Raw genomic sequence first — 13737 nt, 5'->3', positions numbered from 1 at the left:
TCCTAGGACACCTTCATTTGTGAACATACAATTACCTAGGTCTCCACATGCCCGATGAGGCGCTTGACTGAAGTCAGGGGACAGGTCTGTCAACCCCAGAATCCAGGAGGAGAGAGTGTTGGAATTGTTGCCCAGTGAGCTAACGGGCTGGAAAAACAGAAGCAGCTCTTTCCTACACACCCAATTTTTTTTAAATGTTTTTGTTGAATCGAGATGTCACGAATGCCTCCTTCTATTTAGTGATTTACTGAACTTATTCCTCATGAAGTTATTGGGAGAATTAAATGTGAAAATAAATGTACAGTTCTTAGCACAGTACCTGCACGATTTAGGTGCTCAATTAATTTTATTTTATTTTTATTTATGGCTGTGTTGGGTCTTCATTTCTGTGTGAGGGCTTTCTCCAGTTGCGGCAAGTGTGGGCCACTCTTCATCGCGGTGCGCGGGCCTCTCACTATCGCGGCCCCTCCCATTGCAGAGCACAGGCTCCAGACGCGCAGGCTCAGCAATTGTGGCTCACGGGCTTAGTCGCTCCGCGGCATGTGGGATCTTCCCAGACCAGGGCTCGAACCCGTGTCCCCTGCATTGGCAGGCAGATTCTCAACCACTGTGCCACCAGGGAAGCCCCTAGGTGCTCAATTAAGAAATATCCTTTCCAAATTTATAGTGGTTTTTGTTTCCACATTTAAATGGATCGTGACTCTGTAATAGGTTTATCTTTGAAAAGGCAGCTAATTCCATTGTGTTATATTAGGTGAGCATATTCGAGAGTTATATTCAAACATGTTGTTTTGACCTCATGTAGTATCTATGGGACTCCTGCTAAATCAAAGTGATCTTCATGAAGTCACGAGGGCGGGTAGATGGTCTTCGTCCATCTTGCTTTCTTAGATGGGTAAAGACTCTTCTTAAAACTGTGTTGGTATCATCATTTTTTTCAGATTGACCTTTCGCAAAAGGCAAGATGTCTGCTAGTCGTTGGGATACATAAATCTTTCATCAAGTGTAAATGGATGGGCGATCTCAGATCCATTTACCTCTGATGAAGAGGCTTGCTTACCCCTCTCTGGTGTTTATGGCCTCCTGCCGCATGTATGTTTTCCCACAGATGTGGGTAATCAAACTCTCTAAACTCTTCCTTGCTTTGGATCAATTTCCATGGCAGATTTGCCAGGCTTCTGAGTGTCCAAGAAGGCTGAATACCCTTGCACTCACCCAGGCAACGACATCAGAGCCACCTTTGAACTCCAGTTTGGAAAACAGAACTTCTTTGGGGGTGGTTTGAAGAGGCAAAGGGAGGGCTGCAGTCCTTTTTCTTGCAAGAGACTCAACCTCAATGCTACTTTTTTTTCAAAGAGAGTCGATGAGGCTGACACGCTGAGGAGGGACAGAAGTTCTATTTCTGTGGGTTCCTTAAGGCAACGGAGGAAGCTCAGTGGCCACGGGAGTCTAGTTAACGAGCAGGTTATACAATATTCATTGTGTTGAGTTTAAGTCTTCAAACAGAACGTCTAATTGCAAAAAGAAAAAAAGCTGCTAAAAAAAAAAAAAAGAAAGAAAGAAAAAAAGCTGCTAAATTACAGATGTTAAGACAACAAAGCCGGAAAATAATTCCCTCTGTTGATAAACCTGTCCTTTTGCTGCTCCCTCCACTAACTGCTCCCTGATGGGAGGCACAGTGAATCCCCATCCTCATCAGCTAGTCTCAGTAGCTCTGTTCTGGCTGAGACACTCTACAGGGTCTAAGGGGGACACTGAGACGCCTTCTCAGAGGACTGTTTTCTTGCTCCCCACAGCGGGAGTGATCCAGTTGTATTCTGCTTCAACCGAAACAAAACTGTTCTCCCCAATCCTCCTGACATGCACGATCTCGCCTCCGTCACTCCTGGCAGCTGCGTCCCCAGCAGGCTCACTAAAGGATACTTCCGTCCACTCGTGGCAAGACTGGGTATGCAGGTAGAGAAGGCCAACAGCCACAGCCATGCCCAAAGCAGCCGAAAGGCAAAGCAGGATTCCCAGCTGCAGAGTCCCGAGCTGGATCCCCAAAGGGGCCCTGGCTTCATCTTGCCCAAGCTCAGGCCTTGGGTTGGTCTTCCTGGGGTGTCCCACGTGACTCTCTCCATTGCCCTCGCTCACTTTGGGCTCCTTGTGCTGTGACTGAGGCAGGAAGCTAGCAGAGGGTCTTGATGCCTCTGACTGGCCACTGGCAGTGGGTGGCCTGGAGGTGGCAGAGGTGTGGAGGACAGGGGTTGGATTGGCCACCCTGGCCCCATGTCCAGTGAGTGCCCCAGAGGACCAGAGGCGAGGATAGGAAAGATGGACCATGTACAGAGGAGGCCTCTTCACCGTCCTGTTTGAGCCCTTCATCTTGTCCTAGAAAAGCAAAGGGAAAAAGAGAAATCAAGGGGCTGGTCTTCCCCCCAAGCAGCCACTGAACTTTGCAACTAACCTGAGTTCCTTAGAGAATCCCAGATCGCAGCTGAAAACCCAGCCTCATGCCTGCTCTTAAAAGAGCTCAGAGGGGGCTTCCCTGGTGGCGCAGAGGTTAAGAATCCAACTGCCAATGCAGGGAACACGGATTCGAGCCCTGGTCCGGGAAGATCCCACATGCTGCGGAGCAACTAAGCCCGTGCGCCACAACTACTGAGCCTGCACTCTAGAGCCCGTGAGCCACAACTACTGAAGCCCGTGCACCTAGAACCCGTGCTCTGCAACAAGAGAAGCCAACGCAATGAGAAGCCCGTGCACCGCAACGAAGAGTAGCCCCCACTCACCGCGACTAGAGAAATCCTGTGCGCAGCAACGAAGACCCAACGCAGCCAAAAATAAATACATTACATTAAATAAATAAATAAATAAAAAAATAAAGAGCTCAGAGGAAAACGTCCACGCAGATAAACATGCACTTGTTATTGATGGGGACAGGGAAGCTAATGGAAACTCCACTGAGAGAGCATGGAGGCCACTTACAAGAATAAACTTAGGGTTCTTTAAGAGGCTTCTAGACCAATATGGGTGACAGTCATCTCCAATGGCTGAAAGCTTTGAGTGTGTCTTTTTATGCAAGAGGGACCATTGAATCTTGCTGTAGGTTCCAATAAGTTTGAGTAAGGATATTATACCATGTTTTATTTTGTGTTCCTTTTAAGAGTTCAAAGGAATAGTATATCATTGGGCATGTATATTTTATATTTTCCATTGATCTAACCTCTGGGACCATACATGGTATTTTGAGGCCAATGTTATGAAGGACAGGGTGGGGGGAGGAGGAGAGAGGGCTTATTAGACCAAGCTAAGTAGGAAAACAAAACCATCAATTTCTACAATTGCCGATAACTTCAGAGACGCTGTGTATAATGAAAAGGCTGATATTGATTGGAAAAAGATGCTGTGTATATATCATACCCTTGCCTCCTTCTCTCTGATTTTGGCTACTAGTCTAATAGCTCTGATTTCCCAGCCTGGAACTTCTCACTCTGGCATCAAAAATACCAAACTTACTGCCCATGCACAACTTGGCTGTTACCTGTTCATCCCTATCCGAGGGTAGGCAAGTTTCCAATGAATCAAAGCTTGGATCATTCTGAGTCCTAAAGGGAAGGGAAAAAAGGCTGAGAAGGAGTCCCTAAGTATTGGGGTTATTTTCTTACCTTTTATTATAAAAATTTTCAAAAGAAACAAGTAGAATAATTTAATGAACCCCCAAATATTTACCACCCAGCTTCAAAAATTATTAATTCATGACCGATCTTATTTTATCTTTATTCCTACCTACCTACTTTGCCTACAGGTTTTTTTGTTTGTTTGCCTGTTTGTTTGTTTGATTTTTCCTTCAGAAATTAATTTATTTAATTTATTTTTATTTTATTTTGGAGTAGAGTTGATTAACAATGCTGTGTTAGTTCCAGGTATACAGCAAACTGATTCAGTTATACATATACATGTATCTATTCTTTTTCAAATTCTTTTCCCATTTAGGTTATTACAGAGTACCGAGCAGAGTTCCCTGAACTAAAACCTTTTTGGCTATCTATTTTAAATATAGCAGTGTGCACATGTCAATCCCAAATTCTCAACCTGCCCTTCCCCGCTGGTAACCATAAGTTCATTCTCTAAGTCTGTGAGTTTGTTTCTGTTTCGTAAATAAGTTCATTTGCATTATTTTCTTTAGATTCCACATATAAGTGATATCATATGGTATTTGTCTTTCTCTGACTTTACTTCACTTAGTATGATAATCAAAAAGCAATGTTTCTGGGGGCTTCCCTGGTGGTGCAGTGGTTAAGGACCCGCCTGCCAATGCAGGGAACATGGGTTCGATACCTGGTTTGGGAAGATCCCACATGCCGCAGAGCAACTAAGCCCGTGCACCACAACTACTGAGCCTGCGCTCTAGAGCTCGCGAGCCACAACTACTGAAGCCCACGTGCCTATAGAGCCCGTGCTCCACAACGAGAGAAGCCACCGCAATGAGAAGGCTGTGCATCGTAACAAAGAGCCCGCTCACCACAACTAGAGAAAGCCTGCGCACAGCAATGAAGACACAACACAGCAATAAATTAATAAATAAATAAGTAAATAAATAAATAAATAAATAAATAAAAGCAACGTTTCCTATCACTGCTATGTATACTGATAAAATTACATTTGTTGGAAACACTGGAGTTTGGAGTTGGAGAGGGAATGGGGGTGGGTGGTAACGTGAAGATGGCAGCAAAGACTCTGAATGCTTTTATTGATTTATATAATTTATATTTATATATTATATATATTTACATATTATAAATGTATGTATCTAAAATATAAAACCTATATTTATATTTTATTTTATTTATAGCAGCATCTCAAAGACCTCACCCTGTCCAAGACAGTACAGTTTCCCCAGGTAATTTATATATCCAGCCCTTCTGACCAGTGGCTTTTCTACAATCAGTGTTTCTCACGCACTAAAGAATAAATATGATTGAGATCTTTTTCTGTCTGACTCCAAGAAGGTTCCATTTCCTCAGCACCCTTGTGTTTGGCCTCATCCCACCACCTGTCCCGAATGGCCCACCCCCTGGCCCATTACCCGTGGTGGGTGCTAGGGCTGGAAGCAAAGCTCTCTGAGGAGAATCCCCTGATGGCCATGAACCTCTCCAGCCCACGAACATCCAGGGATGGTTCCAGGGTTGGGGTGCTGTCCCCGCTGGGTTGGTGGCCATCGCTGACTACGGCAGCTATGTGTGAAGATGCTTGGAATGGAGTCTCTGCAGCCCCAGGAAATTCTGTCACCTGAACATTGGCAGGAACAGGATCTAAGCTGTCCTCTTCTGCAGCTCCAGGGACGGCCACAGCAGAGACATCTGTGCGCTGCTGAGGAAGAGTGACGGGGACCCTGGGGGCCAAGCGGAGGCCCAGAGACACTACAGGGAGAGAAGGAGAAATCGTTCCTTTTATCGATTAGCACACACAGCCAGGACAATGGGTTGAATGCCAGAGAATTTAACGTGCCTGAGGACAGACCATTAAGTGTGAACCATTCAAAAGCATCACCATAAGGATGATCTGCTCAGTAGTAGAAACTCCTGACCAAGCAGCAAAGCACCTGAATTCTCATGTCTTTTTAAAGAGTAAGCTCCTTGCCCTTCCGGGCTTGTGCATTCTTAACAGTCACCAATCAGAGAACATAGAAACCGCTGTGACCACTCTATGTGTTCTCACTTCTGCCAAAACCTGCTTCTAGCTAGAAAATAAAATGGAATCCCACAAATCACGGATTTTTTAAAGCCCTAGTATATCATTCTTGCCATAGTGTATTAACGCAAAAATTTCCCCAGTGATGGTAAGGACTCAAGCCTGTGCTATGGGCAGAGGTGGGATCACTGCCCTCCACTGTCTCCTTTCCTATCTGTGATTACCTGACATGATGGCCCAGAGCATTAGAAATAGCTTCACAGAGGGGAGCAAACAAACAAGCACAGGTTTTGGAATCATTGTCTGGGTTCAGCTCTTCGCTCTGCTAATTCCTGATTTGGGGTAAGTCCTCCAGAGTGTCAGTTTCTTCTTTTGCAAAATGAGACCAGTAATGGTACCTACAGCCTAGGACTGTGGCAGGGGTAAAGTGAAATCATTGATGTAAACGCATGCAGCACAGTGCCTGGTACAGATACGACGTGCACTATGTGTTTACCACGATGATGAGTAGGGCGACCACGATGTTGTTCACAGAAAAGTGCTGGCAGAAGTTTCTCTGGCCAGGGCTCCTACTGGGTTGGATTGAATTCTTTCTTTCTCTCTCTCTCTCTCTTTTTTTTTTTTTTGGTGACACTTTGTTCTAATGTCTTCATTACTCAAAAATATCGAGATTGAAGTGAAAAATAAAGAAGGCTTACACAGACACGCAGAATTTAGCAAAAATTCTGACAGTTTTAACTCCTGCCTGAACTCTAAATGCTTTCAGACACTTTCTGCAGACCCACTGCATGCTGGGCATCTTTCCAGGTGCTGGGGATGCAGAAGTGATGACGATTGCTAACTGTTGCTTCTGAATTCAAAATCTAGGGGACAGACTCCTAGATGCCCAACCTTATAAATCACAGTGTGATGAGAGCTTCAATACCAGAGCTAAAGAAAGCAATTACATTTGCCTACCAAGAAGTAAGGGGAAAAGGCTCACAAAGGAGATATTTGAACTGCTCCTGGAAAGGTAAATAGTTCATCATGAGGAACAGTTCCGTTTAAGGAAATATCAGAAGCCAAAACATGGAGATATAAAAGTAGGTCATGCCTAGTGCAGTTGGGTAGGACCCCAAAGTGTTCCAAGGCTCTGATGGAAAATAAGTTTGAGAGACACAATATACTATCTTCCCAATGGGACAATGTGTCACTCACATTTGGCAACTGAAGTCTTCTTACAGTTAAAAAATCCATTTAACTTTGTTAGATGACACCTCCCCCAATGTGTGCGCATGTACACACGCACGCACACACACATTCGTTTTTCCCTTGGGAAGTGCTGGGGTTTGCATAGAGGAATGGGTAAGAAAACAGGCAGGAGCCAAGCGGACGAATGTGAGAAGCATGATAAGGAGTCTACCCTGTAGCTGCTCAGATTGGCGTCCGCCACCCCCCCAGGGGACAAGGTGCCAGCGGGGTCAACCATCGGAGAGACTTTACAGTACCAACGGGACCCATCTTCCTGAAGCCTCACTACTATTCCTATTCATCTTAAAACAAACATGCCTGGGATCAGAATGCAACATTTCACATGATTTATAACATGAAACAGGAGACTTCAAACCTATGTTGGATTTGCAGGGTCTTCTTAAGGCCATGCTCTCAGACCCTGAGACCTTTTCTCTGCTTTTAGGAGTATCTTGGTGAAAAGGTTGGAGGAGCAGTGCTGGGCAATGTGGAGAAGACAAAGGTTTTGGTCACAGGCAGAGATGGAGGGTGGCCCAGGGTTGGCTCTGAGTCTGGGTCTGCTAGACTAGCAAAGTCAGGGATTCATATCGGATCCTGGCCTCACCATGTTAGCCCGGAAAGGAAAGTGGAATTGAATGGATTAAAGGTTGGATCTTCTGTGCAGGTGATTGGATGCCTTTATGAAGGCATCAGAGTGCTTAACTAGAAATAAATAATGAAAATGAGTTCCATTTCACCAGGAATTTTCAGGTGGGTCAGACATTCTCTAGCTGGTTAGGGTTTTTTTCATTGTCTATTTTTGTTTGTTTGTTTTCTCAGAAGTTCATGGGCCAATGGAATCTAAAGTCACGTGGTGAGCCAGGAAAAACATCCATTGCCATCGAAACAGCCTCTCGTTCCTGATTCTGTTCTACAACCCAAGCTGCAAAGAGCCATCTACCTACCTCGGAAAGTAACAATCAAAACTGGATGAACTTACATAAAAAAAGAAAAAAGGGTTATTTCTTTCTGGTGTTCCCTGTGCAGCCTCAGGGGACTGGGGAAAACAGCTGAAATATCGTGGTGATTTGTTAAGCGTGGGAGTGGGGGAAGGTGTATGGCTATTTTTTTGGTTTTGCAGCTCAGTTCCAATGCTTCGTGGCCCACCTTCACCTGTGAGATTGAGCCGGACAGAGTGTGTTTGCTGCAGCGAACGCTGAACTTGCAAGTGTCCTCTCGACCCCCACCCATTGTTGTGGGATCACGTCCCCAGGAACTGTTGACACTCCCAAGGCAGGTGTCTATTGGTTGGGTCCCAGGAACTGGAAACTGGCTGGAGTCACTCTTAAGTGAAAATTCGTAACTGTGAAAATAATGCTGCCAACCAGGCTGGTGAATGCAGTGGCAAGCTGTACCTGGGGCGGTTCCTTCCATGCCCTCCGGCCTCTGCCCAGGGGCTGGCATAGGTGAGCCAGGCTCCACGTGGCTGTCGGAACTAGCTCTACTGTGTGTCTGTTGAGACACGACAGGTGATTCAATCCTTGCCCAGTAAACGAAATATGACTGGACCACTGATAAACTGTGGAGAAAGAAAGCAGAGTGATTTGAGGATTTAGTTTCCCTTAAATCATACCTCGGGCTGTCCTGATAGAAAGGAGAGAACAAACAAAAAGATAAAGAAGAACCCAAGCCTACATGGACAGAACTTAGCGAGAGATGATTGTGTTACTCCCTCGGGTGACTTCATTCTTTTTAAAAACAAAAGCTCAATAGCAGCAAATAATTAAAATAAGAGACAATAGGTACAAATCAATTACCCTCCTGAATAAATGCAATCATTAAGAATCTCCTTTTGACTAAAAGGTGTCTTCTAGAACCGTCGACTCAAAAGGTTTCATCTTCAACTGTGATCATTCGCCATTACTGGTATGTCATGAATTGAATTACAGCTTTCATTGAAAATTTTATAAATCTGTTGTACAATTGTATAATCCTATTGGAATTGTAAACGCTATTGAAAATGAGAGATAAATCATTCATATTCTAAATAATATTTTGAATACATAATGCCTTTCTTCAGTAAAAATCATTTGCACCAACATGATCTCATTCATTCCCCCCCCAAATTTCACCAAATTAGGGATTATTGGCAAGTACCATTTTTCTCACTGTAAGTATTCATAAGGCAGTTATAAAAATGTGATGAATTTAGCTGAGATCACCCAGAGAGTTAAGGGGCAAGTAAAAGTCATGGTTCGTTGTCATGTCAAGGTTATGGTGGGAAAGGATCCTGGGAGGTGAGAGAATGTAGGAGGACTTGAGAGATGCTTCTCTCAAAAGGAAATAACAGTTTCTGAACTACTTCTTCTGTAGCACAGAGCAGCTATGACAGTAAATCTAAAAATACAAACGGAGGGGCTTTGAGAAATAAAAGTAACTGTACAGATTGAAGGCCTTCAGGCACCACACATCCCTTGCATTGGAACCAAAGTCCTGGCAGGAGCCGGTTACACTAACAGTCGAGTGGGTCCTGGCCTTTCCAGATGGGCAAAGTCGTCAGGGCACAGGGTTGTCCTCCTTGTTTGTCCTTCCTGCTGTGTTAGGCCACCAGGAATGGATGGAAGGAAAGAGGACCCTGAGGGGCGGGGGACACACACCTCATCTCTCACGTACCCCAGTGCAGAGCGGACAACCATGGGGTCTGGATGTCTCCACCCTTGGGCACAGCCTCCCTCTTCTGTATATGAGGGTGTAGGGGAAAGAAACTGAGGAATACATACCCTTTCCTAAAAACCAAAAAAAAAAAGAAGTTCTCTTTCTTGGTACATGTGAGTGAAAAGAGGGACAAAGCCACGGTCTCATTTTGAGGACCGATGATATTTGTATAATGCTCACAGTTTCCGGGAACTGGTCCACGCAGTTGGCATATACTGGCTCCTTCGTCCTTATGCAGCACTACGAGGTGGGTGCTGTCATGATCACACCCATCTGGTGGACATTAGGCCGAAGCACGGAGCCCTCAGTGGCTCTGCCCAGGCCCAGGAAGTGCCCACTGTCTGCCTGCCTCTGTCTCCCTCTTTCTGGGCTCTCTCCCGACTCTCCCACCAGCAGCTCTTTTGTCCCCTAGTGAGAATATCCTGGAGAGATTGGCTAAGGTTCATCTGTGTGCAGGGAGGAGGGACGTCACACATTCCTGGACCATGGATAACAGCACAGAGGGGAGTTAGGACAATTTTTTTTAGTCCCCCCCATAGAGACACTCCAGTTGGGGCAGCCCCAGTGACCCTGTCCTTGTTATAAGGTGGAGGGTGGGAGGTAGGAAGCAAGAAGGAAGGGAGGAGAAGCCCCCTCTCTTCAAAGTGGAAGCTCAGTTACCAAGAACCAGAACTTGACTCTCTTACAGGAACCTGACGTCCCCTACGGCGTGGGCGGGGGTCCGCCACGCAAACGACAGATTTCTCTTCCGGGACTTGTCCACGTGGGTGACTGTGTCAGCCTCTTCAAAACAAGCCATCGGTTTGGAATGAGGAGGAGTGAAAGCAAAAGTGCCAGCTATCTGATGATCAGACTCTCTTCGGGCCTGAAGTAGAAAGCCCATGAAATCACGACTGCTCCACACAGCCACTTCAACAGAAAACATCCATTCAAGGTCAACACACTTGAGGAAGTTCCACTTGGTGACTTTACATGCGTATTTTCAAAATGAAAAGCTTAGGACCAGCCCAGCCCCCCAAAAGTAAACAATTCATTAGGGGAAAAAAAACGGTTGAAGTGCTATTTCACACCCAAAATAAATTCCATTTGTAAAGATGGAATATAAAAGATATGTAAAAATGAAGTACAAAAGAACTAGAAACAATAGTTTGGCTTTTTTTTTTCATTGTTGTTGTTTTGTTTTGTTTTTGCTTTTGTTTTTGTTTTTGTTTTAATATTGGAGTTAGGAATGCCTCTCTAAGCAAATTCAGTAGCCATAAAGGAAAAGATGATTTCTTAAAATTCTCAATATAGAAGAAATAAAAAAAACAAATGATAAAATGAGAAAGGTATTTGTAAGATACAACAGACAAATATACAAAGAGTTATGGTGAATTAACAAAAAGATGGCCAAACTGAAAATTATCAACAGACACAAACAGAAAATAAACAAGCTCAATCATAATTTTTAAAACAATTATAAATGAGACTATTTTATACCTATCATGTTAACAAATTTCAAAATGTGTAATTATAACCAGTATTGATAGGCCAACAGAAAAACTAGGGCACTCATTCAGTAGTACTGGAACTGTAAACTATGCAACTCTTTGAGGGGGTAACCCGACAATATTTTCCATATTTTTTTATTCCTCACACTAATCAGTAGAACAAAATGATTGGATAAAACCATATAGAGAGGGTAAATTTCATTTCCATTTATCACCTCTAATTCCCATCAAAAGAGTTAGCATACATCAAAAAGGAATGGAGCCAACCGTGCTGATGTGTTTGAGTTCACTGTAGCTATTAAATAGATACTTTCCTGTCTACGCTTAGCTACTATCTTCAACATCAGTAGCTTTCTTCTTTTTTTAACTTTATATTTTATATGGGAGTATAGTTGATTAACAATGTTGTGTTAGTTTCAGGATGGAGGAGGGGTATTTATTGGTTGAGGGTAGCCCCCTCAGGGGTGTGTATATCTATGTATAACTGAATCACCTCAGTAGCTTTCTTTCTTTTTTTTTCTATCTTTTTTCTTATCGGAGTATAATTGCTTTACAATGTTGTGTTAGTTTCTGCTGTACGAGGAAGTGAATCAGCTATATGTATACATATACCCCCTCCCTCTTGGACCTCCTTCCCACCCCCTGCCCTCCCACCCCTCTAGGTCATCACAGAGCACTGAGCTGTGCTCCCTGCACTATATACCACAGGTTCCCACCAGCTATCTGTTTTACACATGGTGGTGTATATATTTCAATCCCAACCTCCCAAACCATCCCACCCTCCGCTTCCTCCACTGTGTCCACCCACCCGTTCTCTACGTTCGCCTCTCTATTCCTGCCCTGCAAATTGGTTCATCTGTACCATTTTTCTAGATTCCACACATATGCGTTAATATACGATACTTGTTCTTCTCTTTCTGACTTCCTTCACTCTGCATGAGTAGCTGTCTTTCCTGCTTTTTCCAGCTGGCATCTTGGGAGCTTGGTCCAAGGTGGGCAGGTGTGACTCTGAAGTGTGTGTATGTGTGTTGGGAGGTGGGATGGATGGTGGAAACACCCCTGGGGGGCTACTCTCAACCAATAAATACCCCTCCTCCATCCTCCCAAGGGATGATTCACAGGTGTGTTTCCCGTGGTTTCTCAGAGGGTCCCCACTGGAACTGGGCCCCAGTGCATTGCCCACAGCAGTCACCCACTCTATTTGACACCTCTTATTAGTATTTCGTTATTCCCTGTCACCCTTTCCCCTCTCTCTCATCTATGCTTCCTGGATCACTCCGCAAATAAACCACCTGCACTCAAGTTCTCGCTCTCAATTTGTAGGCACCTGACCTAAAATAGCAGGAAACGCTCTTTTCACTCCTCAAATAATTTTAGTTTTAAATAAGGAGGAAAAAAGTCTATTTCTCACACATCCTTGATATGTGACGTTTGTTCAGGGTAACTATATTTATACCTTATAATAAAGACAAAATAATTTTTTATTGTAAGGTCATTTGTGTCTTCTTCTCTTATAAAGATTAATATCAATATAGAGATTAGTTATATGATTTTCATGATACAAATATTTCATGCTTCATAGCTGCAACTAGGGATTATCATACTAAGTGAAATAAGTCAGAAAGAGAAAGACAAATACCATATGATATCACTTACATGTAGAATCTAAAATAGGGCACAAATGAAACTATCTACGAAAGAGAAACAGACTCACAGACATAGAGAACAGACTTGTGGTGGCTAAGGAGGAGGGGGGATGGGGGAGGGAAGGATTGGGAGTTTGGGATTGGCAGATGTAAACTATTACATATAGAATGGATAAACAACAAGGTCCTACTGTAGAGCAGAGGGAACTATATTCAATATCCTGTGATAAACTATAATGGAAAAGAATATAAAAAATAATGTATATATGTGAATAACTGTCACTTTACTGTACAGCAGATATTAATACAGCATTGTAAATCAACTATGCTTCAATAAAAAAATATTTTTTTTAAACTCACAAATATTTCATGCTTGTTTTTGTCTACATAATTTCTTCTTAGGATTAAGCCAAACTTTAGCCCAGGAAACTCCTACCTGGGACAAACACAACTTGGAATTTGTCACTAGGGCCCAGGGGCTCCTGGGGGGTCTCTCAAAGCCTCTCCCATACATCCCCGAAGCCGTGTCACCCGGTGAGTAGGAAGAGCTGCCGCTGAGAATGGTGATGTGGTGGGTCCTGGGGTTCTGAGGCTGGGCTGGAATGTGCTTGGGGTGCATGTCCACACAGGCCACCGAGCCGGCCCCATGGGAAAAGGCAGAGGAGCTGGATGCCAGGCAGAGAGCGGCACAAGCCCAGCCTGCGAGGGCAGCGGGGACCCTCATCCTGCCCTCTCCTGTGCCCTGGTAAACAGCAGCTTCAATTCAGATGCTATTTAGGAAAACGATACGCTGTCTTCCTGAATGGGCCTGACCTGAATCCCACACTGCCTTTAAACCTGAAATACCTTTGGTATGACCTCCCCAGATCGTAAGCACTCAAGGTCAAGATCAAACAGATGCGCCGCATTACTATACATAAAATAGATAACCAACAAGGACCTACTGTAAGAGCATAGGGCATTGTACTCAACATTTCGTAATAACCTATAAAGGAAATAAT

At 44.1% G+C, this 13737-nt stretch overlaps 1 protein-coding gene across 1 annotated transcript; it reads right to left on the bottom strand.

Annotated features, from left to right (window-relative positions):
* Positions 1–828: 828 nt before the first annotated feature.
* On the bottom strand, positions 829–13460 carry REELD1 (reeler domain containing 1). Its single transcript, XM_028168296.2, has 7 exons — positions 13268–13460; positions 11670–11684; positions 10287–10509; positions 8301–8464; positions 5072–5405; positions 3527–3590; positions 829–2373 (listed from the first exon to the last, which is right to left on the bottom strand). Exons 1-7 carry the CDS (start codon positions 13458–13460, stop codon positions 1768–1770), a joined length of 1599 nt encoding a protein of 532 aa, XP_028024097.2. The 3' UTR covers positions 829–1767.
* Between the last annotated feature and the right edge of the window lie 277 nt (positions 13461–13737).

The sequence above is a fragment of the Balaenoptera acutorostrata genome, chromosome 5 (assembly GCF_949987535.1).
Source record: "Balaenoptera acutorostrata chromosome 5, mBalAcu1.1, whole genome shotgun sequence".
Taxonomy (NCBI): Eukaryota; Metazoa; Chordata; class Mammalia; order Artiodactyla; family Balaenopteridae; genus Balaenoptera; species Balaenoptera acutorostrata.
This window is presented reverse-complemented; position numbering and strand designations above follow the sequence as displayed.

What these genes read in the sequence shown, in the direction of transcription:
- REELD1 (XM_028168296.2), bottom strand. Translation starts at nt 13,460, where the DNA reads ATGAGGGTCCCCGCTGCCCTCGCAGGCTGGGCTTGTGCCGCTCTCTGC. An exon ending in CATGGAAGGAACCGCCCCAG is followed by an intron (nt 5,406 to 8,300) that starts GTACAGCTTGCC and finishes CTCTCCCTGTAG; the next exon opens with TGTCTCTGGGCCTCCGCTTG. An exon ending in CCTCGGATAGGGATGAACAG is followed by an intron (nt 2,374 to 3,526) that starts GTAACAGCCAAG and finishes TTGCTTTTCTAG; the next exon opens with GACAAGATGAAGGGCTCAAA.